This window comes from Gekko japonicus, unplaced genomic scaffold, assembly GCF_001447785.1.
Source record: "Gekko japonicus isolate JY-2015 unplaced genomic scaffold, Gekko_japonicus_V1.1 scaffold2981, whole genome shotgun sequence".
NCBI lineage: Eukaryota > Metazoa > Chordata > Lepidosauria > Squamata > Gekkonidae > Gekko > Gekko japonicus.
In genome coordinates, this window is record NW_015161501.1 from 67800 (window position 1) to 92724 (window position 24925).

General features: G+C 45.2%; 1 protein-coding gene across 1 annotated transcript in view; it reads left to right on the forward strand.

The window, feature by feature from the left end:
* ARHGEF38 (Rho guanine nucleotide exchange factor 38) overlaps positions 1–24925 on the forward strand; it is a 70065-nt gene that overhangs the window by 6268 nt on the left and 38872 nt on the right. The window contains exons 2-3 of the mRNA XM_015429210.1: positions 12892–13082; positions 16041–16164. Coding sequence (XP_015284696.1) covers positions 12892–13082; positions 16041–16164 — 315 coding nt within the window. The remainder of the gene's footprint in view (positions 1–12891; positions 13083–16040; positions 16165–24925) is intronic.

Here is a 24925-nt window from a genome sequence, read left to right on the forward strand (position 1 = left end):
GAGGCCGGTTCCCCCCGCCCGCCCGGCTCCGAGGAGGAAGCGGCGGTGGCGGCGGCGTGGCGGCGCCGAGGCCAGCTACAGAGCGTTCCCTGTGCATGCGCAGGGGACGCTCTGTCACTTTCGGGGGGATTTAAACATCCCCCCGAAATTTTTTCCAACTTTTTCGATTTTTGTGCACACGTGGGGACTGGCCTCCCCCTTCCCCCCAAGTGCCCCCGGAGCGCTGATTTAGCGATCCGCACTCAGGGGGCAACTTGGCTATTAGATATATAGATTCCAGGCATTTACATATGTGGAGAAGTAGCAGAAAGGTAAATAATATCACCTAGCAGCCTTTATGCCCATGCTCAAATGTCTATTTGACGACTGAAGGGTTTTTTGGTAATGAAGGTAAATTCAACTGGAAGCCTGCATTTTGGTAGTCTAAAAACGGACCATCCTGACCTGGATAGCCGAGGCTAGCCTGATCTTGTCAGATCTCAGAAGCTAAGCAGGGTCTGCCCTGGCTAGCATTTGGATGGGAGACCTCTAAGGAATACCAGGGCCGGGAGGCAGAGACAGGCAATGGCAAACTACCCCACAGAGTTGCCACAGGTCAGCTGTGACTTGATGGCACTTTACACCACCACACACCAGAAATGAATCAGTCCACAGCATGACAAAAGACAAGCAGTCAGAAGTGCAATAACATCAAATGTGCAAAAAAGAAAAAGAAGTTAAAAAGTTTAGTAAAACTTTTTTTTTTACTAAATAATACTGTTATTGTAGGGGAGCTGCGGTGGCTCAAGTGGTTAAGACGCTGAGCTGCAGGCTGTGGAAGGTCGGTAGTTCAGCAGTTCGAGACCTGAGTGTGCCGCATGACGGAGTGAGCTCCCGTCTCTAGTTCCAGCTCCTGCCAACCTAGCAGCTCGAAAGCAAGAAATTGCAAGTAGATAAATAGGTACCACTTCGGTGGGAAGGTAACAGCGTTCTGTGCGCCTTGGTGTTTAGTCATGCCGGCCACATGACCACGGAAACGTCTCCGGCTTTGAAACGGAGATGAGCACCGCAACCCTAGAGTCGGATCCGACTGGCTTTCGAGTAAGGGAACGTTTACCATTACCTTTTTACTATTATTGTAAAAGCAGCCGGTATAGCCCAGACTAGTGAGAGCTCAGAAGCTAAGCAGGGTCAGCCCTGGTTAGTACTTGGATGGGAGACTATCAAGCCAGACCAGGGTCCACTTCTGCTCATCTCTTGCCTAGAAAACCCCATGAGGCCTCACCATGAGCTGGTTGTGACTTCATGGCACATTATTAATATCATTACTACTACTACTACTACTACTACTACTACTACTACTACTACTACTACTACTACTGTAAAAGGAAGTAAATCAAATTGTTACCTCTTGATGCTGGTATTAAAATTTTAACCCCCACCCACCGAGCACCAGAACCAGGACTGGGGCACACTGATTCTCTGTGAGAGAACTGCTAGCGTGCCATGAGGGCTAGGTTAGAGTTATTTAAATAATGAAAGGCTCTTGAGAGCCCAAGCTTGCCATCCACAAAGAGGCTGCCTGCCATGTCTCTGCATAACGTATCATACTAGGAGAAATACAGAGTATATAAACATTTCATATAAATTAATATCTTGCTGATCAGTCTCGTCTGAGCATGGGCAGTTCTTCTGAGTCTCTGCATTGGATACAGTGGGATCGTTCAATGCATACAGAGACACATCGGAACCATCTGCCCTTGGAGGAGGCTGCCTGTTGTGTTTTTGCATCAGCTGCTACTTTGGCTTTTCCTTTCAAAGGAGGGGGCGGGGCAGCTAGCCTCAAGTCTAGCTGCAAGTTTGGGTGCCTTGTGCAAGGTGTCCTTTGGTGCCTCCGGTGCTATGAACGTTGCTTCATTGCTTCCTCGTTTGTGCATGTACAAATACACTTCTGGAGGAGGGAACAGAGCATGATTACTTTTCTATATCTTAGGAGTCTCTGGGATGATCTCCCATGCCTGGAAGAAAAAGATTGCCAGGCCGGGGTGGGGTGTGTGTGGATATCTCCTTGAATTACGACTGATCTCCCGACTACAAGGATCAGTTCCCTTGGAGGAAATGGCTGCTTTGGAGGCTGGGATCCCCAAACCCTGCCCTCTGCAGCCTATACCCCCAAATCTCCTGGAATTAGTCGACTCAGAGTTGGCAGCCCTAGCAAAGTATCTTACTGCCGTGGTAGGCCTTCTGGTGAGCACTGTGTTTCCACCATACTGACTTTTGGCACCAGCTTTGCATGTTCTCCACCAATGGCACGTGCTTAGGGTTGCTGGGAGACCGAGGGGGGTGGAAGTCACATAAACAATGTCCCACAATGTCACTCCCAATTAGAGCTGCCAGCTCTGGGTTGGGAACTACCTGGAGACTGTGGGGGTGGAGCCTGAGGAGGGTGGGATTTCAGGAGGGGAGGGGCTTCATTGGGATATAGTGCCATAGAATCCATCTTCCAAAGTGGCCGTTGTCTCCTGATGAAATGATCTCTGTTGCCTTGAGATCAGTTGTAATAGCAGGAGATCTCCAGCCACTACCTGGAGATTGGCAGCCTGATTTCTAACTGCATAACCAGAAATTACACCACCATGTCCTGCAACATGGTGACATAACTTCTGGTTACGGAGTTGGGAGTGGTGTTGCAAGACGCCATTTTGGCCAGCCCGTTTGTTTGTCACAGTAATTTTTTTCTACTGCCATTTTGAGTGGGAGAGAGGGTCTGAGGGTGGGCAATTGCCCACTTTGGTAGCAACCTGGCATGACTACAAGCAATTCTTTGTGTAGCCTGTTCTAGAAGTAAACATTTCCCAGGGGAATGAGCTGTGTCTCCCATATGCAATCAGAGGGGGGAAAGTCTGCCTCAGAGCGGAACGACACCTGCCTTGCCAGCCAAACAAGTCCCGGTTAATCGGCCCCCTTGCTCTGCCAGTCCCCTGCTAGGTCTGAAGTGCTTTGCAATGTAAAAGAAAGGCCTTGGGGGGAAGAAATCAGGGAACTGCAGATAAAGGTAGTTCACCCCACCCCCGAGCTATTAAAGTTTGCGAAACACTGGTCTAGATCTACAGGGATAAGAGTCTTGTCGTTTGGCAAAGCTTAATAGGTATTTCTTTTGTTATCAGGCATGAAAAGACGCTGTATTTTGAGCCATACAAGTATTATCCCCTAGGTCAAATTTTAGGGTTGCCAAACTCAAGGCGGTGCCTGGGGATCTCCTCGGATTCCAACTGATCTCCAGGCGACAGAATTAGTTTGCCTGGAGAAAACAGCTGCTTTGGAAGGTGGGCTCTATAGCATTATACCCCACTGAAATCCCTCCCCTCCCCAAACCCCACCCTCCTCAGGCTCCCCCCCCCCCAATCTCCAGGGATTTCCCCACCCACAAGGTATTTCCCAACCCAAGCTGGCAATCCTACAAATTTGCAGGTATCCCCCCCCCGTACAGTAGCCCTGTTCGCATGTTACAGTGAATGCATGTATGTCGTGCTTCTGCGTGTGTACAACTGTTTGTAAGAAAGAGCCAGTGCATATCCACTTTAGAACTTGAGAGAGCCAGTGTGGGGTAGTGGTTAGAGTGTTGTACTATGAACTGGGAGACCCAGGTTCGAATCCCTATTGTGCCATTGAAAGCTGCTGTGTGACTTTGGGCCAGTCACACACTCTCAGCCTAACCTACCTGTTATGTATTACGATAGCCTTGCCGGCGTTAGCCTGGCCATGCAGTCAAACAGACCTTCGGATCTAGGAAAAATAGACTGGTAGGATCCTAACATGGACCAATGAGCTTGCACGGATCCTGGTATGCACCTATGAGGACTAGGTAGTGTAAATAGAGCCTATCACAGGGAGTGGGGTGTGTGTGTTTGGAGTGTGTGTGTGCACGGATAAAAGCCGGTCGCAGACTGGCTAGTTTGTCTTCTAATTTCTCGTGAGTTAATAAACTATGAGCTGATCACTATGCCACGTGTCCAAACTCAGTTCTTTTCACTACCTCAGAGGGTTGTTGTAAGGATATAATGCAGGGGAAGAGAACAATCCAAGCCACTTTGGGTTCCCATTGGGGATAAAGGCAGGGTATAAATGAGGCAAATAAATACAACTAAACTACACTTTACAAATAAAGCTGGGTACCTGGATAAATGTGGGGTTTCAATCACACGTTCAGATGTACATGCATCAAATGTAATGTGAGCATTACTCAGTGCATGTCTAGAGAACACTCAAATGCACGTGGTACACAGATTGTATTCGGGTTCATTGCAACTTGTGAATAGGATGTATGTTCCGTAGTCCACCTAATTGAACCTTGTGCGTTTTTAATCTAAATTTATCCTGTAGTTAAGCCTGGTGTACACCTGGCAGCCAAAAGGGCTAGTAGTATCCTAAGGTGGAAAAATAGATCATCCTTGTTCGTGATGTGGATAGAACAGCATTTCTGAATGCTCCTCCATGGGGAAAAACTCTAGAAGGAAAATTTTGGGCTGCAGCAGGAGTCAGATGTGGCAAAGTCATGCTCCAGGGACAGAATAATAACCTCATTTCTGTGTGATTTTGGCCATTACTGTGCAGTGACTTCCACATGGACTGGCAGTTTCTGAAGGATTTCCACATGGATACATTCTGTGGCTGCCACACTTTGGAAATGCTACAAAATGAAACCCTGTAGGGAATAGAAAATGTAACGGATGGAGAGTCTGTGCAGGGAAGCCTTTGTGCATTGACTTTAGACATCACCATAAAATGAGGGAACAAAAATTCTGACTTCACCAGAAAGAATTCACAATAAGGATATTCTTTCATCCTGGGTAAATTTTCTCTTTTCACCGGGTCTTTTCAGCACTCCGGGTAACACTCACATAATGATTAAAAGGATTTCAAGTCAGGGAATTGAAAGCAGACACTTCCTGTAATGGTTAGATGCCTTTTTCATATCTATCGCAAAAAGTAGTTCAATGCAAACAAAATCTGGTGACTGGTGGTTGGATTGCCTAATCAGACATTTATCACTAGATAGTAGCGGTGCAATCTTAGATTCCCTGGTAGGGCACGCAAGACCTCAAGGACTATTACATTCTTCTGTTCAAATACACTGGAAGTCTAGAGCTACATTTAGTCTTATAGCTTCCTTATGCTGAATAAACCCTCTGACTGAATATCCTCCAGCAGGTTCTGCTGGTCTCAGGGCACATATAGTTGAGATGTAAAGGCAAACTGAAGTCTGCTGCTGTTTGGACAATATGGTTTGCTGCCATTACATGTGAACCAGGGGTATTTGACCCTTGTCTGGAATTCTGGTTGAGCAAACCATGGTCTGCTCAACCAGAATCCCAGACAAGGGTCAAATACCCCTGGGAACCCTTGTTTGCAGGAAAAGTCGGATCCTGTGGGCCTGTTCTGCTGCTGCTAACTGAAGATCCTTCTTCTGGCCACAGGTGCCTTCTGCTAATACAAGAGGCTCTCTCACTAGGCTTCTTGTGCTGAAGAAAGGTGCTACCATTAATGGCATAGATCTAAAGTCATCAGCATGTCAAGGAAAATCAGCTAATTTTGTCGCTTTGCATGTGGGGGATGGCATTTGTGAAGACATATTCACATATCTGCAAACCACGTGAACTAGGAGTCACGTTGAAGCCACTTGGTGGCGGAGAGTGCTGTCAGACCAGACCAGACCACTTAAGGCAGCCTTTCAAGCAGGGTTGCCAGGTCCCCTTTGGCCACTGACAGGGGACAGAGGGAGGGGAGGGTTGCCAGATTCAGGTTAGGAAACTCCTGGAGATATGGGAATGGAACCTGAGGAGGACAGGAACCTCTACGGAGTACAGAGCCATAGAGTCCACCCTCCAAAGCATCTGGGTTTTCCCCCCCAGGGGGACGGCTCTCTTAAGTCTGGAGATGAGATGAAATTCCAGGGGATCCCCAGGTCCCACCAGGAGGTTGAAGCAACCTGAGCTGCAGTGTTAGGAGCAGGGGTCATTTCTTAGAAAAAGAGGTGCAGGAGCTCATTAGCATAACTCATTAGCATAACTTATTTGCATATGCCACACCCCCTGACATCACCGGAAGTGTGTCAGAAGGCACCACTGGACTGTTTTGGCTTGCTAGCTAATGGGGGGGCGGGAACAGAGCAGGGGGTGGGGCTTGTTGCATGTGCTCGCCCCCTGGGCTCTTTACTGCCGGAGCTCCGCTCCTGTGCGCTCTTGCAGGAAATGACCCCCGGGTTGGAGAGTCTAGTAACAAATAAATATACACTGCAAAAACCTTTTAGCAAACTAATGTGTTCTATTTATGGTCTCATTTAGTAAAGTTCATCCTAGTCAGGTATAAATATTCATTACATTCAATAAGCAATACCATTCAATACATACAGATTCCTAACTACGAAACAATTTTGCATCAGTGTTTTAAAAGTCAAGCCGCAGTGGGAGTTTCTAGAATTATAAGCCCGCTTCTCCTTGCCGGTCCTACAAAAGACATTAAATAGAACGCATTAGTTTGCTAAAAGGTTTTTGCAGTGTATATTATTTGTTACTAGGAGGCTGGCATCCCTGTTTTCAGGGAAGAGAAGAAGAATAGAGGAGATTGGATTTATACCCCGCCCTTCACTACCCAGAGGAGTCTCAGAGCGGCTTACAAACGCCTTTCCCTTCCCCTCCCCACAACAGACACCCTGTGAGGTAGGTGGGGCTGAGAGAACTCTGACAGAAACTGCTCTTTTTCGAGAACAGCTCTTATCAGAGCTACGGCTTGCCCAAGGTCATCCAGCCAGGTGCAAGTGGAGGAGTGGGGAATCAAACCCGGTTCTCCCAGATTAGAGTCTGCGCACTTGACCACTACACCAAACTGGCTCTCAAGAGACAGACAGAGGTGGATTTGCCTTTGCCTGCCTCTGCATAGCAACTCGGGACTTCCTCAGTGGCCTCCCATCCAAGTACTAATGAGGGCTGACCTTGCTCAGCTTCCAAGAATTGAAGAGATCAGGCTAGCCTAGGCTATCCACGTCAGGACTTAGCCAGTTCTAAATCTATATATGCTTTATCTCGGAAGAGATGGGGCAGACTGAGGGATCCTTCATTCTGTCTCCAAGTTTCTCCCTTCTCAAGCCTAAGCTGTCCCCACCTTTCTGCCATCAGCCATAGTGAAGTGTTACCAACCTCCAGGTGATGGCTGGAAGAAATCTCTCATGATGACAACCAGTGTTCCCTCTAAGTTGAGTTGGTGTGAGCTAGCTCACAGGTTTTTAGCCTCTGGCTCACACTTTTTTTTGTCTCAGCTCAGCAAGGACGGCTCCAGAGCCAACTGATTTATGCAGTAGGCAAATCGCTCACTCACAACTTTAATGCCCGTAACTCACAAGGTAGAATTTTTGCTCACGACTGATCTCCGGGCAACAGAGATCCGTTTAACTGGAGAAAATGGCCATTTTGGAAGGTGGACTCTAAGGCATTACACCCCCATTGAAGTCCCTCCCCCTCCCCAAACCCTGCCTTCCTCAGGCTCCAACCCACCCCCCAAATCTCCAGTTATTTCTCAGCCCAGATCCTGCAACCCTGTCCTGACACAGTCACCTGTGACTTCCTGTCCTGCACCCCTCCACTTCCCCAGAATCCCAAGCAGCTGAGGAGGGTGAACTGTGTGGTCAAAGGTTACAGCTGACTTTTCTCTACAGACTTAAAGGCATCAGAAATAGCAAGCTTTTGAGAGGCTGCCATGAACCTGTAAAAACAAGCCCCCCCCCCCAAGGCATTTCAAGTTTAGAAAAAAGAAAAAGGGCTGAAACATTGGCTTAAAATATATGTCTCTTTCCACAGTCCAGGAAGCATCTTTTTGACAAGTCTCCCTATTAAAAACCATGTATATTTCCTGGAATTTTTACATCCTTGAAATGCTTACTGTTTTTTTTTAAAAAAAGAATCCTTCTTCCGGTGCTTAGTTAGTGGAAGGACTGGAAAACCCACACCGGAGCCGGTCTCCTGGCGTTAGACCCTCCCCCAGCCTGTCCCTCCGCTGGCTGCCCCCAACATACCCTCCTCCAAGCTGATTTCACAGAGACTTGCTGCAGAGCCTGGCGCGGCACAGTTTGTGCAAGCCTCCCCTCCCTCCTCTGGCTCTCAGGGACCCTCATACACCTGAAGCGGTAAGTGCAGAGATTTGCCCTGCATGACTTTTACCTGGGAGAAACGCCTCCTTCCTTATTCCCCCCCCCTTCTTATTTGCAAAGGACACAGGTAGCTCATTTGCCAATGTCATCCCTTGGGAGAGACTCACAGCCAGGTAACCTGACACCTCCAGAGACAGGCAAAGCTATTGTGTTGCAGAATGGCAGAGAGCCAAGGGGGAAATGCTGCCCTTCCCCCACACCCACGCCACTGTCCTTGCAAAGGTCTCCAGGAAAGCAAGGGCTCTCTTGGACGACGTGCTGGGCTACATTCATCCAACTTTTATTCCATTCCAGCGCTGAGAGAGCTCTTCTGAAACATACACACTCTCAGCTGAACACAAATCACAGTGAGAAAACACGTAAATACTTGTAGCCGCATGGCCAGGCTGTGAAATTCTGGATCTATGTCTCATAGAGAACGGGAGGAAAGGCTAGCCTTATGGGAGGTAAAAATAACTCTTATGCATCAGCTAGATCGTTTACTCTTATTTGGCCCCAACTTGAATCTGTTACCTTTATCGGTCATATTTTGATCCTATTCCCCATTCACCCAGACCATGGCAGTGTACATGGTTCCTTCCTCTTTCATTTTGCCCTCACAACAACCCTCTGAGGAAGACAGTGACTGGCCGTAGGTCACCCAGTGTGCTTAATGACTGAGTTGGGATTTGAACCTAGGTCTGTTCTTAAGTCTTATTCCATCCAATGCACCACACTGGATTCCTGCATTCTTTCAGCCTTAGAATGTGGGCGGCCAAAAAATATTGAGATCTAATTACAGACAAGATTAAACCATTTTTGTGTCAGGGTACTGGAACTGAAATGACAGTTTACTCTAGCTTATTTCTGACATTGTGTTGTTCACATGTGCCACCAGCCCAGCAACTATATGTACTGGGAACACACCCTACTTGTTAAGCTCCCAATATGCATGGTTGCCATATGTGGTATACTGGTTAGAGTACTGAACTAGGACCCAGGTTCAAATCCTCACTCTGCCACGGAAGCTCGCTGGGTGACCTTAGGCCAGTCACACCCTCTCAGCCTAACCTAGATCACAGAGTAGTTGTGAGGATGCAGTGGGGGGGAGAAGAATGATATAAACCACTTTGGGGTCCCATTGAGGAGAAAGGTGGTATATAAATGAAGTACATAAATAATGTTTTCTGAGCAGGGCAATGTGTGTATTTTGATTATGTGTAGAGCTTCAGCATACATAAAACGAGTGCTGGATTTCCCAAGGTTCTGTTTTGTATGCACCAAAGCTGTACACACATGAAAAACTGTGTGTGGCTTTGTTCAGATAGTGTGGCAACCATGCATATTAGGATCACCTTGGACACCATGCACTCCTGATATGCGTGCACTCTTGTGCCTCCTGACAATGACTTAGATGTGATATGAAATCAAAAGCTTTAATAATGAACAACCCTGTCTTCATTATGATTATACTGATTGAGGTACACAGAACTTTACAGAACACCACGAGCCAATCAACAAAAAAGCTGTGCTCCATGGAGCTGGAAATCTAAGTTTATAACAGCAGAGGAAAGGGATAGGCATAAATAACATGAGATAGATATGAGCAAGTGTAACTATATACATCCGTGTTTGACTTCAGTTGGGAATGAAGACAGGTGGTTAAGCATGAGGTTTCATGGAGACGGTTAGCTGATATACCCCATGATAGTGTAAAACTCTAGATTTTCCATGATATCTCCTTCTGCACATGTTTTTTCCCCTCCCTTTTTTGTGAATACCTTCCTGAGAACATTAATGTGAATTATTTTTCGGATAAAACACCATAGGGGGGGGGGAACTCTGAGAAGATATTGTGATGCTTTAAGTTTAAGTAAGGCATTTCATTTACTAACTACTCTTTGACTTGGATTTTTAATGTTTATTCATGTTTCTATTGTTCTCTTTTAACACAAGATGAAAATAGGTAGGCTTGTTTTATATTCAGTGAGAGCACTATTCTTCATAGCGGGATGGACATTTGGGTCAGTAGAATATACATCGGGGGAGGTGTCTTGCACTAGAGTAAGTGTTCACATGTAACACTAGCCCAGCAACTATATGTATTGGGAACACACCCTACTTGTTATGCTGTGGCATAGTGGTTTGAGTATCGGACTAGGATTTGGGTATCGGATCCATCCCATCATCTGTGTATTTAGAATTTTAATAACTGGCATGTCTCTTGAACTATTTTAACTGCTTGAAATTGACTGCCCTCTTTATTGGTTTAACCTGTTTGTTAGCCTTGGAGTAAAGTATTCTAAATAGGGATGAGCATGAACCGACTCACGAACTAAAGTTCGTGATGAATTTTGGCTCGTTCATGCTTTGCAAAGTCAAGTTTGTGCCTGGTCAACTGGCACAAACTTTCCATGAACTCTGATGGAGGTTTGTTGCAGTTCATAAATGGATACATTTCCATACAGATTGGTTGGGATCAATCATGTTGTTTACCAAACTTAAAAGCGGGGGGGGGGGGGGGGGGGGGAGGGGGCAGAAGTTTCTCTGTGAGTTTGGTGTCACTGGCTTGTTCCTGAGCCCTGTAATTCCAGTAACTGCAGCAATGCAAGCAAAAGAGGACTAATCCCAAACTACAGAATCCCTGCAGACATTTTTTCAAGCCCAGTACAACCAGTTCTGTGTACAGCATGCCCAGAAGAATCCAGTACCACTGTGGCAATGCAAGCTTAAAAGGACTGATTGATCTCAAAGCACAGTGTCACAAGAAATCCAAGCTGGGGGGGGGGGATTTTTGCAAGCTCTGTACAAGAAAATGGGAAGAAGAAGAAGAGGAGGAGGAGATTGGATTTATACTCCACCCTTCACTTGGAGTCACAGAGCGGTTTATAAACTCCTTTCCCTTTCTCTCCCCACAACAGACACCCTGTTAGGTAGGTGGGGCTGAGAGAGCTGTGACAGAAACCACCTTGAAACTGACAAGAGCTGTTTGAAACTGATAAGAACTGTGGAGAAACCCCAGGGAGGGGGGGCTCCTGAACCTGTGCCTGTCATTTCCCCAGAAAGCACTTTCTTGGGGGCACCGTCTTTGGGGGGCTGTAACTCAGATCTCGTAAATCCAATCATCACCAAACTTGGAGGGAAGGTAAAGGAGAGTCAGCCAGATAATCCCTGTTAGTTTGGTGCCTCTAGTTTTTTTTGGGGGGGGGGTTGTTCTAGTGGATCATGAACCTCACAAACTGAACCAGAACATTTGATGCCTAAAAGTTTGTGATGGTCCGTGGTTCATGAACTTGGCACACCACGAAACAAACTGCATTTTCCCAGTTTGTGCCCATCCCTAATTCTAAACAAGTAGGTACTTTTTGGCTGGGTTGGGATTGGCAGTGCTTGATCTGGCAGATTAGAGTTACTTCAACCATCTCTTGTAATGGTGAGTGAGACTGCTAATAAGACCATCTCCATGGCTTAACTGCTACTCCTTACAATTTGCTCCCCCGAATTTCCCTGGTATTCATCTAATTTTTGCATCACAAGGTGTTGGTGCAGTGGGCAATACCCCTTGAAGCCAAAGTGGCATGTGCTTTTATTTGCCATAATAAATCTGGTACAGGGTGATCCTAATTAGAGTTACACCCTTCTAAATTCATTGAAGTCAACAGGTGTAACTCACCTTAGGCTTCTTGCCCTGCTAGTTTTTAAGGCCCTTGCGTTATTTTTACTGCTAGTCTTGTGGAGGTTGTTCAGATGATGGAATGCTGCACTGGCTTGGCCTGATGGGACCTTTCTGCTCAGACTTAATTTCCAACTGATATCCCAGAATGCATCATCCTCGGTTTTGCCACATGGCACTTTGAAGGTACACATTTTGGCATAGCTTCTAATGGTTAGTTTTTATGGTATTTTTAATAACAGAATGCCATGATTGATTGTGTATGATGTGGTAAAGCGGAAAACCTTAGACAAGTCCTTGGTTGCTTTTCTATTTTATCATATGAATTTATACGAAAGAGTAATCGCAGAAGAATTACAGGGTTTCTCATCTCGTTCAGGCATTTCATTGTTTTAAAATAAAGACTGTACAAATGCACTCACTTTGTATATCCTCTCTGTTAAGAGAGAAAGAACTCCACACAAGGTAATCCTCCATCAAGAACAGATTAATTTACAGATATGTATCAGTTATGCAACTCAATAAACTTATATGCTTGTTTTGCATAATACATTCTGCAGAAGAGCTATGCAGGCCACTCCACTGCAGTGGATGAGTTTTCTCCCCCCCCTACTCATGGGCACAGTTTGAAGCCATAATAGCTAGAAACCTAGTTTTGTTTTGTTATTGAAGACTGCTAAGATTATCAGGACTTTAAATTCTGTTCCAAAGCCCAATAACAGCTTGTGTGGTGTGCTGGTCAGAGTGTCAAAGGCTCTTCTCATCCGTGAAGCTTACCGGGGGACTTTGGGCCAGCCAGACTTTCTCAGTCTATCCTATTTCATGGGGTTATAATGGGATTGCCAGCTTTGGGGACGGGGACACAGGTGTGTGTGTGGGGGCAGCATCATATGCACTGTGACATCACTTCTGGGTTTTCCCTGTAAGTGATGTTGCAGCGCACAAGATGCCAATGTGTTTTTTTAACATATTGCAGACGTCTGGATACATGTATGCAAGGAAGTATAGAACATAGTGTACTGAGTTCTTAGCAGTTCCTTTTGCTTAATTTTAACAGAAAAGATGGCACCTCAAGCAGGGTCCTCAGGGCCAGTTGGCTCTCCACTGGAAAATGAAGAGCAATTGAGCAGGCGGATGATGGCCAAAAGGCAGAAGATAATTGCTGAAATGGTGCAGACAGAAAGAGATTATTGCCATGATCTGGACCTCTGCATCAAAACAGTGGTTGAGCCCTTAAGAAGAATGCAGGTAAGCAAGTCTTGGGCTGTCAGAGGGCAGGTCCTGTTTTGGACAAAAACACAAGCGCCGTGAGACTTGGCCTTGCATCTTAGCCTGCCCTCGGATATAAGTAATTGGCAAACTGACATGAAAGAGCGCCCTGCATTCCTGTGCAATTTTGCTCGTATTCTAAGCTTGAATGAGCTTGATTCAGATTTGGACAAATGAAAAGCACTTCCCCACCCCAAATGTTTCTTTCACCATATATTCCTAAATAGCAACAGCAGATCTCCTTAATACTGCCTGCTGCAAAACTATAAAAACAAATTATGAATGTAACAGCCATATGTTGGATGCAGTCTTCTTGGTTTGTATCCATGTAGGTTTTTGATTTCATTATGCTTGATTCCTGCACAGGTGATAGGGTTGTCGCCTCTGGGTTGTGAAATTCCTGGAGATCTGGGAGTGGAGCCTTGAGAGGGTGGGGTTGGGGGGGAGGGGAGGGAGCTCAGTCCACTCTTCCCAAAGCAGCTATTTTCTCCAGGGACAACTAATCTTTGCAGTCTGGAGATCAGGCATAATTCCAGGAGACCTCCAGCCTCTCACCTGGATATTGGCAACCCAAGCATGTGATGGCAGGAGGCTGAAGGAACTGACTAGGCTGGAAAGAACTGTGTTGGAGGTAATGCGAACATTGACATTATAGGTCTTGTGGCCCATTCACACATACCTCGCATCACATGATAATTTAATCATGCATGCAGACATGTTTATGAGAACGAGCCCTTAGATTGCATCGTGGCTGTTTTCATCCTATGTTGACAGTAGGGCTTTATCTTCCTTGCATTGGATGGCCAATTTTCCTTTGCAGGAAATTCCCTTTTTGTCTTAGTCCTGGAACAGGGACCAGAATATTCTGAAACCCAGAATTCAGATTTTCATTGCTTCATATACTGGCTTGGATCCAAGCAGCCCCTACCATAAGAAGACGTAAGATACCTCCACTCACACAGGATCTTATTCAATTCCAATTTACCCTCCACCCCCACTTGCAGCCTTCTGCACTACATGGCACACCATCCCAGGATATTCCTCACACTTTGGTTCCACGTACCTTTGTTACCTCATGAACTGGGCGGTCACCCTGCCAGCCTGTTCTTACACATGATTAAGTTCCTCAGGTTTCCATGGGACATCCTGCAAAGTAAATGTGCAAAGGATTTGCAGCCTAAAAGGGCACTTTGAAACACATTGAAAAATCCACTTTCAATCCACTTTCAGTGTGCTTTGCAACTGGACTTTACTGTGGGAAACAGCAAAATACACCTGCAAACGATCGCTAAAGTGCACTGAAAGTGGATTGAAAGTGCATTATTCAGCATATGGGAAGGCACAGTAATAAATGAACTTTTGTTTTATTCTCCCCATTTTCATCTTCATCCTGGCCAAAGAGATCAGGGCAGTGTTTTATTTTACGTTGTTTGAGGGCATGTTGTTTTAAGGAAGAAAAGACCGATTCTGTCCAGAAAACAGATCTAAAATTGAGTCTGCTCCAGAATTCCTAACGGACCAAAAAATTCATTAGCCTCTATAATCAAATATTACCTCCACTAGCAATTATAGTAGAATACTGTGCTGGTTACCATAACATGCAATTTGATTCTTTGGGGCTGTTTTCTGCAAGCCGCTGAGTAAATACACAGTTCTGTTACTAATGAATACTAATGGATAGGCTTGTTTAAAGGTACTCACCTGTCTGCCAAAATCAACACTGTTTGTTAACTTCATGCATTACATCCTGCTGGGTTCTCAAAAGATTTCCACATATGGATTCATTGTCCCTGTGACTTAGGAGGAAACAGCAAATATGACAAATAAAAGGGATTTTTTAAAATGATCCCTAAAGGAACTGGGCTGAATGGATGGGAACTGTGCCAAGCTTATACCTGCAACTTGTTTTTTGATTATAGTCTTATTACAAATCACCTTGGTTTTGTTTAAACAATGCTGCTTTGTTTTTACTCTGTGGGTTGGGGGGATAGTAAAAAAGAAAACAGTAAAGCAGTAGTAAAAAAACAAAAGCAGGGTTTTCTTTTCCTGTCAGAAAGGCTATGCTGAAGATCACAGGACAAAAGTAATTTGAAATGGGGACTGTGTTAAGAAGGGGAATGGAGTGAGTTTTTTTTTTGGGGGGGGGAAGCAGGCTGAATCCAACTGGCTGCATTTATTTGCCCTCTTCAGAGAAAATATACTTGTTTGTCTGCTGTACACATTTAGTATAATTATTAGCTGATTGCTTTATATGGCCTCAGTTCCGCTGGAATGCTCCTGCTCTTTTTAAAAAATGTTTGCTGCTGTTTTATTACTGCTATTTTTAATAACAACTCATAGGGTTGCCATCTCCAGTTTGAGAAATTCCTGGAGGTTTGGGGGTTGCATTTGAGGAGGGGATGGAGTTTGGCAGGGGTGTAATGCCATAGAATCTACTCTCCAAAGCAGCCATTTTTCTCCAGGGGAACTGATCTCTGTAATCTGGAGCAATGCTCCTTCTAAACTGTGGAGTCTTGTGAACAAAAATTCTACTTTGTGAGCTGCTGGCATTAAAGTTGTGAACGAGCTACTTGGCTACTGCATAAATTAGTTTGCTCTGGAGCCATCCTTCCTAAGACAAAAATGTGTGAGCCGGAGGCTAAAAAACTGTGAGCTAGCTCACAGTAACTCAGCTTAGAGGGAACACTGGTCTGGAGATCAGAGGATATATTTTGCCTCTGAATGCACGTATCCCAGAAGGAGGGAAATCAAATGCTTCACCATTCGTTCCAGTATCTTATGATGAATTGTACCAGTATTAATTTTTTGAAAAACTGCATGCACAGCCTTTGTTCAATCCAAGGAGAGGACTGTAGAGGAGACTGCTGAAACAGCATGTCACGGAGCAGGGTCCCTCGTTTTTCTGACAGTTGCTGCCCACCGTTTGTGTTTCATCAGATCGCTAGGTTCGATGTGGATGGCTTATTTAGCAACATTGAATCAGTCCATCAGATATCAGCCAAACTGCTGTCATTGTTGGAAGAAGCAACAGTGGACATGGAGCCAGCCATGCAAGTAATCGGTATGTTTGCTGTCCTCTTTGAGCTCTACAAAGCTGTACAGAATAACGAGAATGCAATAAAACTTCCATTTCCCATCCTCAGGCCACCCTTCCCCCCCCCCCAACTGCCTCTTATTCCAGTAAACACAGGAGGAAGCAACAGTCAGAGTTCAGTAGAATGAAACTCATAATCTTGATGCCAGCCATGGAGTAATGCTGTGTGTGACATTGCCTTGTGCTAAAAACACAGGAAAGGGGGGGGGGGGGGGCCGGGGTAAAACATCTGCCTTTCATGCAGAAGGTCCAAGGTGCAACCCCCAGCATCTCCGGGTAAAAAAGACCCGGCAGGAGGTGATGTGAAAGACCTCTGCAGGGGACCCTGGAGAGCCACTGCCAGGCAGAGTAGACCAAGAATTTTACTCAGTTTTATATGTTCAACTAAAGGGCATAGGGTTGCCAAGTCTCCCTGGGCCACAGGGGGGATGTGGTGGTAAATCCAGGGTGGGAAATTCCTGGAGATTTGGGGATGGGGAGAACAGGGACCTCAGTGGGGTACAATGCCGTACAGTCCATCCTCCAGAGCATCTATTTTCTCCAAGGGAACTGATCTCTGTAAACTGGAGATGAGCTGGAGTTCCTGGAGATCCCCAGGTCCTACCTGGAGAAAAGTATCCCTGCATGCATTCCTTCTTATTGGCAGCATGAAGAGAAAAAAAGATTGGTTAGTCATAGCTCTTACTTTTGACCTTTTGACGTACCCCTGATTTAACAATGCAAAAACAAAATAAGAGCTGCCCTGTAATGCTGTCAAATTTGAGTGGTCTTAGACTGAAGTAACTCTGCCTAGAAATGCACAGTGACTTTCTTGTCTTTAGTTGTCGTATGGCGTTATAAGTATTTCTAATGAAATGGAACAGAGAGAAAGAGAGAAGATAATATTAACTTATTCCTTTCTTCGTGATTTACAAAATGTGTAAGCTGCTTTTCAAAAAGGATCAAAGTAATGGAAAGAAATCCAGAACAACAACAGTCAGCTAATCATAAACCAGCAACGCAGTGAGGCAGAACAAAACTAGACCAAAGGCCAAGTGAAACAAAGAGGTTTTCACTTATCTGAAAAATGGTAATAAAGAAGGGGCCAGGCAAACGACCCAAGGGAGGCCATTACAGGGAAGAGGGGCAGAAAGTGAGAAGACATTACCTTGGGCAAAGACAGGTCCATCAGTGACTATTAGCCACAAGGTATAGAGGAACACTCTGTCTGGGGCAGTGATACTGTCTTCTTGGTGCTTGGGGGGCAAGAGTGGGAGGGCTTCTAGAGTTCTGGTCCCACTGGTGGACCTCCTGATGGCACCTGGGTTTTGGCCACTGTGTGACATAGAGTGTTGGACTGGATGGGCCACTGGCCTGGTCCAACATGGCTTCTCTTATGTTGCTATATTCTTATGGAAGACATTTGCCCTTCACATAAGCTGGCATCAGGAGTGCCTCTTTGGCTGACTATGGAAATCTCCATAAGGCAACACCCTGAAATACTTGGGACTCAACAGTGTTTAGGTCTTACAAATCAATGTCAACATCTTAAATATACTGGGGGCCTATACAGCTGTCTCAGTACAGGCATGAGGTGATTCTACCACTTTATGTTCACTCCTAGTCTTGTGGCAGTCATTTGTACCAGTGGCAGTTTCCCAATGGTCTTCAAAGGCCACCCCACAGCGAACACTTTATCTGGTAGTCTAATCTAGAGGTCAGAAGGGAAGACAGCATCTCCTCAGATCTCAGATGCTAAGCAGGGTTGGTACTTGGAAGGGAGACCACCAAGGAAGACTCTGCAGAGGAAGGCAATGGCCAGACACCTCTGCTTCTCACTTGCCTTGAAAGCCCCTTGCTGGGGGTCAGCTGTGACTTGACAGCACTTTACACACAAAAAAAATATCTAGAGGTCCCTAAGACATGACTGGTAGTTACTGGGCCTCTGTAAGCCAGCAAAGGGAATGGCTGAGGAATCAGCTGGGACTGATAACAGGCAGTCAGGACTACTGTTATTGCCTGGAGCAAAGCAGAAGCCAAGAAGAGCTCCTCTAATCCGTAGACCCGATTCAGTTGTTCAATCCCAAAGCTCTCAAAGGTCAAGGAGGGTTTCCTGAGAAAGAGTGGAGGTTTTCTAGAAGAGGCACAAATATGTTTTCAGATCCTCCAGCCTGTGCTTTGGCCAGGTAGCAAGACTGATGGCTTCTCTCAAACAGTCAGCACTCCAACAGTTTGGTGTAGTGGTTAAGAGCATGGACTATAATCTGGGAGAACTGGGTTTGATTCCCTGCTCATCCACATGCAACTGCTGGTGTGACCTTGGGTCAGTCATAAATTCTTTCAGAGCTGTTCTCTCAAGGGCAGTTTTCAAGAGAGCATTCTCAGCCCCACCTACCTCCCAGGGTGTCTGTTGTGGGGAGGGGAAGGGAAAGGAGTTTGTAAACCACTCTGAGACTCCTTTGGGTCGTGAGGGGCAGGGTATAAATCCAATCTACTCCTCCTCCTTCTCCTCTTGCGTTGATCATCACTTCTAATGGATGTAACTTTCAGATGTAAGCTATTTTCCGCAGACAGGGAGTTTTTGATGTGGGGGAATGTAATTAGGTGACTCTGTCCTCTTCTAACATACTGAGGTGGGACAGTATCATAATATCTTTACCTAGGGTCCAGGTGGGGCCTGGAGATCTTTACCTTGCATCCAGGTGGGGCCTGGAGATTTCCTGGAATTACAACTGAGTTCCAGACTACAGAGATCAGTTGCCCTGCTTAAAGTGGCTGCTTGGAAAGATGAACTCTATGGCATTATACCCCATTGAAGGTCCCTCCCTTACACAAATCCCCAGGAATTCCCCAACCCAGGCTCCGCAACCATTGCTGTGCCACTAGCATATCTGACTGTGCAGAAAAACTTAGTTTTGCTTGACAGAAAGTAGTTATGGCCAAGACAAGAAGTCTCACACTGTGACATGGCTAGGGAGGGTGCAGGAAAATGAATTCATGTTCAGCCAGAGCTAATTTTTTTTTAAGAAATGGCTTTTTGGATACAGTCTACAGGTTTTAGTGACATCTAGGGACCATTTGGATAAATGCTCCTGGTATTTTTGAGGGGCACGCTGGAGGCAGAAGGCTTCTGTTTTCCTATTTGAAGTATAAATGACGTGGCCCCATCTTAAAAGTATCTTTATGCACATCGTCTAAAATGAAAGCTCTGCATTTAGCCACTTGTCAACTGAGTGCATCTCTCAGAGAGTCGGTTATTCAATCACGCACAAAGAAAATCTGAGGGTAGACTGCTTTTGCCCCCAAATTAGCCATAGGTGTAAGGAAAATGTACTGGAGAAATACTTCCTGCTCAGAAGAAAGCAATCCTCTTTGTAAACCTGTATTCAGGCTGACGTATCTGAAGAAACTATTTTGGTAACTGTATCATACATCTAATGTTGTAGTTTGTGAGGAAACAGTTTCCTTACATAGCTAATGAACTTAACTGTTCTTGTTCCTGTGTCTTTTACTGCAACTGTCCATTGAGTAATTAAGCAAGTGATTTCTCTGTGTCAGGCATGGAAAGGGAGAAGTACACATTACCTTAGAAGCGTAAAGAGGAAATACATTTCCATCACACCCTTTCACGCACCCTTCCTCATAATGTGCAGTGTCACTGTCAGATAAAAAAAGATAGTATGAGAAGCCCCAGGGTGTCCAAAGGGGTGGTGAGGGAATGAAATTTAACTATTTGGCTATAACTACAGGTGTGATATTTGTATAAATTCTTAATTTGACAATTCCAGGTGGGCAGCCATGTCTGAAGCAGCAGAACAAAGTTTGAGTCCAATGGCATATTTAAGACTAACAAAGTTTTATTCAAGGTATGAGCTTTTGTGTGCAAGCACACTTCCTCAGATACATTGAAATGGAAGTCAACAATCCATACGTACAAGCAGACGGTAAACAGCATATTATCATACAACATAATAAAGATGTTTTAACAGATCCAAAGGTGACCATATCAAGTTAGCTTGTTATTCCTGTTTGATATTTGCATCTGTTAAAACATCTTCATTATCTTGTATGCTAATTTGCTATTCACAGTCTGCCTATACGTATGGACTGTTGAGGAAGCTTGTATGCACACGAAAGCTCATACCTTGAATAAAAATGTTTTGGTCTTAAGAGTGCCACTGGACTCAAACTTTGTTCTAATTTGATAATTGTTAGAGCATCAAAAGGGTTTTTTTAAAATCAATTCCCACAATTCTATCCCTGATTCTATGGCACTATTTAATATTTTTTGCTCATTTTGTATGAATCTGAAACAGGAATATTACCAGATTTCATGAACCTAGTTTGATTCAATAATTTTGGTCTATGGCTTCTTCCCTCTCAGGTTGACTTTTTTATACCAGTAACATATGATAGAAATACTACCATTCACATTTATGCTCATTTTTGTATATGTTATGTTGGAATAGCATGAATTATCATATAACATATAAATGCTGTAAAAATGGCAAAAAAGAGAACTGATAAACACCAGCAATGAAAAAAGAAAGGAACATCAAGTTATCCCAGCAATGTCATAGTAAAAGAAATGGGGGAAGGTCATATGTGTGTATTCCTACTACTACCAAGTTTGGTTTTTGCAAAGGAAAATTAAGCCAAGAGCATTTTTAACTGGAAGTTATCTGGGCCTGACAACAGTTGAACAGCTTAAGTATTTATTCAGAAACAAGTTCCACCTCCATATAAACATTGCTAGGATCAAGCTGAATGGTTGGAAGTTTGAAATGGGTTGAGGGGATTTATATATTTGCATGTGATCTCTAGTTTGCAGCATTTTAGGGTATAATTTAAGGGTTCAACAAAATCACATGGTTGAGTTACAGCCTGTGAAATAAATGTGTGGGGATGGAAATAGAGTAGGGTATTTGTAAGCCTGGTTCTGTCCAAGACTGCTGGCTCTGTCCAAGACTGTTGGGTCAGTGGATTGTTAAGTAAAGACAAATGTGCTTGTAATGATTTCATGTTTAACTGTGTGTGTGTCTTTAAAAGTTTGGTTGCATGACTGTACGATAGTCTAGAGTGGTTGAAACAGGCAAGTGGTGTGATTGGTGAGTGACAGAGAGGGGGAGGGGTTTTGGAAGTGAGGCTGTGTGGATGATATGTATGTCTATCAGGAGTGACAGAGATTTGACAGTTGAAGAAGACAGAGAGTTTAGTTTGTTCTGAAGTCTGAGAGAGAGACAGTCTGTGTGTGATTAAGAGTTAAGAACAGCTGAGGTTGTTCTGAGAGAATAGTAAAAATGTAAATTAAAGTATAAGGAAACAAGAAAGTAAAGTTAAAGAGAGAAATAAAAAGTCTGAGTCATTTAATGCACTTTGTGTGGATTGCATCTGAAAATTGTTTAGACACTTCAACTGGTCCACAGTCTGGCAACCAGGCTGGATATAGGAATAGTATCACCCTGTGCTGAAAGATCAGCACTAGTTACCCATCTGTTTCTGGGCACAATCAAAGTGCTGGTTCTTTTGTTAAGGCCCTAAATGACTTCAGGCCAAGCTACTCAAAGGGGTATCTCCTTCCATACTCTTCAGCCCAGCAGCTGATCCTTCTCACATGCCCTCTACATGGGTCCCCACCTGTAGAAGTGTAGGGTTGCCAACTTTAGCTTGGGAAAATCCTGGAGATTTAGAGGCAGTGCCTGGGGACGGCAGAGTCCGAGGAGGAGAGAGAGCTCAGCAAAGATCTAATGCCACAGAGTCCACCCTTTGAAGCCGTCAGCCAATCTGGGTAGTGTGGAGATCAGCTGTGATTCCAGGAGAACTCCAGGCCTCACATGGGGGTTGCCAGCCCTAGGGAGGCAATCACAGGCAGGCCTTTTCAGTGGGGGCACTTCATTTTTGGAATGCTCATCCACTTGAGGCTTGCATCATGGCACCTACTTCCGTGTCTTTTATGCTAAATCAAAACATGGCTCGGGCTTTTAACTGACGGGTTGCTTCTTTATTTGTTGTTGTTTTATGGATTACTGGTAGTTTAAGGGCTGTTTTGCAGATACCACTTTAAGCCTCTGAATGTTGTTTTTATGCTACTTTATATGTCCCTAGTAAGCTCTTTTGGAGCCGCGGTGGCTCAGAGGTTAAGATGCTGAGCTGCAGACTGGCCCAGTTTGAGACCCAAGTGCCGCGTGACGGAGTGAGCTCCCGTCTTTGGCCCCAGCTCCTGCCAGCCTAGCAGTTCGAAAGCAAGAAATTGCAAGTAGATAAACAGGTACTGCTTTGGTGGGAAGGTAACAGCATTCCGTGCACCTTGGCATTTAGTCATGTCGGCCACATGACCACAGAGAAGTCTTCAGACAGTGCTGGCTCTTAAGCTTGGAAACCGAGATGAGCATCACCCCCTAGAGTCGGATTTGACTAGCTTTCGAACAAGAGAAACCAGAGGTCATTTCGGGGGGGAACGCGGGGGAACGCAGTTCCCCTGGATGAGGTGCAGGGGGCGGGGCACACGACGAAGCCCTGCCCCTTCTTCCGGCCACCCCCTTCTTCCAGCCTCATTCTGTTGCAGAAGGAGGAAGAAGCAGGAGGGTAAGTTGGCGTCCTCCCCCTCTGCCTGGCCGAGGCCACTCCACGTGGCCTCCGCAAGGACTCCCAGCCCCATCCAGGAGCTTCCCCGAGGTAGCTGTGTTAGTCTGTTGCTGCAAAATAGTCCAAGAGTTCAAATAGCACCTTTAAGACTAACCTTTAAGACTAAGACTAACTGAGTGGTGGGTGTGGCCTTATGACACACTTCCGGTGATGGCAGGGGGTGTTGCCTTATGACACACTTCCGGTGATGTCAGGGGGTGTGGCATATGCTAATGAGTTATGCTAATGAGTTCCCCTAGCTCTTTTTCTACGAAACGACCCCTGAGAGAAACGTTTATCTTTACTTTAGTAAGCTCTTTGCTTGTTTGGTTGTTGGTTTTAACATCAATAATTTGTGTGTTTCTTTTTACAATGTTATTGTTGTATTGTGGTTACCTTGGATACTACTTGTTGATATTCGCTGTTAACTGTGGATCCGGATGTACATACGTTTATGGCAAAACTCATTGTGCTGAAATATATGGACCTTATTTTCAAGTTGTAGGGTTGACAACTCCAGCTTCAGAAATTCCTGGAGATTTGGGGGTGGAGCCTGAAGAGGGCAAAGTGTGGGGAAGAGGTAGGACTTCAGCAGGGTATAATGCCATAAAGTCCACCCTCCAAAGCAGCCCTTTTCTCTGGGTGAACAGATTTTTATAGTTTGGAGATCAGTCATAATTCCAGGAAACCTCCAGGCCCCACCTGGATGTTGGCTACCCTACCAAGTAAACATAGTTAGGATTTGGCTGCCAAATAATTCTTCATGCTGATGTATTTGTGTTTATGCCACAGTGAAAGGAAACAGCCCTAGTTTTTCAAAGTATTGGTGATATGCTGCAAGACATAGGGAAAAAAAATCAGTCTTATTGGGATGAACAATGAACGGCAGTTTGAATTCTTGTTAGAAAATTCAGTTTATATTCAGCTGCAGACACACATATAAAGTTTTGTTTCCTGGAATATGTTAGTCTTTTCCCTCAGGGCTTTCCCCCTGCTTTTGAACTGATACTTTTAAGCCCACATAAGAGAGTGCTGAAAAACCTTAGAAATGCATATATTAACTACTCAGAGGTACACAAGGAGAATTTGAATTTTTTAAAAATAAAAACTGAGGTTGGGCAAGAGCAAAATGCCCTTTTGTAGCAAAGAAGAAGAAGGTGGTGGAGGAGGAGGAGATTGGATTTATACCCTGCCCTTCTCTACCTGAAGGAGTCTCAGAGCGGCTTACAATCTCCCCTCCCCATAACAGACACCCTATGAGGTAGGTGGAGCTGAGAGAGCTCTTTTAAGGACTGCTTGTGAGAGAACAGCTCTGAAAGAACTTGTGACTGACCCAAGGTCATGCCAGCAGCTACATGTGGAGGAGTGGGGAATCACAGCTAACATGTCAGCATATAAATCTGCCATTAATGGCAGAGCAGCAGAAGCCAATTCAAAAGCTGGTAACCTTGTGGTTTACATACATATCTCTCCCTTATAATAAAAGAGTAGTGGGTGCCAAAATTCTAAAGTTGGCCCCTTTAGTGTATGGATGCTTGAACTGTCAGTCAGAAGACGCTGGCAGAAGACTGGCTGCTTTGTGCAGTCCCGCCCAGTGTTTCAAGGTCTTTTGCATATGGAAGCTGATTGGACTTCCCCCCCTTCCACACCCCACCCCCCCCCCCCCGCAAGGCAGTTGGAATGTCAGTTGCGTATGGAACCTTCAAGGTCTTTTGCATATGGAAGCTGATTGGACTTCACTACATTCCACACCTCAAACTCCCCTCCCCTTAGGAATTGTTTGGTGCATTTACAATGGGGCACCCACCCAGAGCCTCTGGCATTTTCTCACTCTGCTGGCATCAAAACCAATTTAAGGCAAAATAAGAGGCTGCTGAGAGGGGAGGAGATAAAGTTGCCAGCTTTAGGTATGGAAATTCCTGGAGATTTGAGGAGTGGAGCCCGTAGAGGGGGACCTCAGACAGGTTACAGTGCCATAGACTCCACCCTCCAACCCAGCTATTTGCTCCTGGGGAACTATTGTTGCCAATCTTGGCCCAGCAGCCATCAAACCATTCTCTTCAACCCCCTGCTGTGCAGCAGACTTTCCCCTAGGGTTGCCAATCTCCAGGTGGGACCTGGAGAT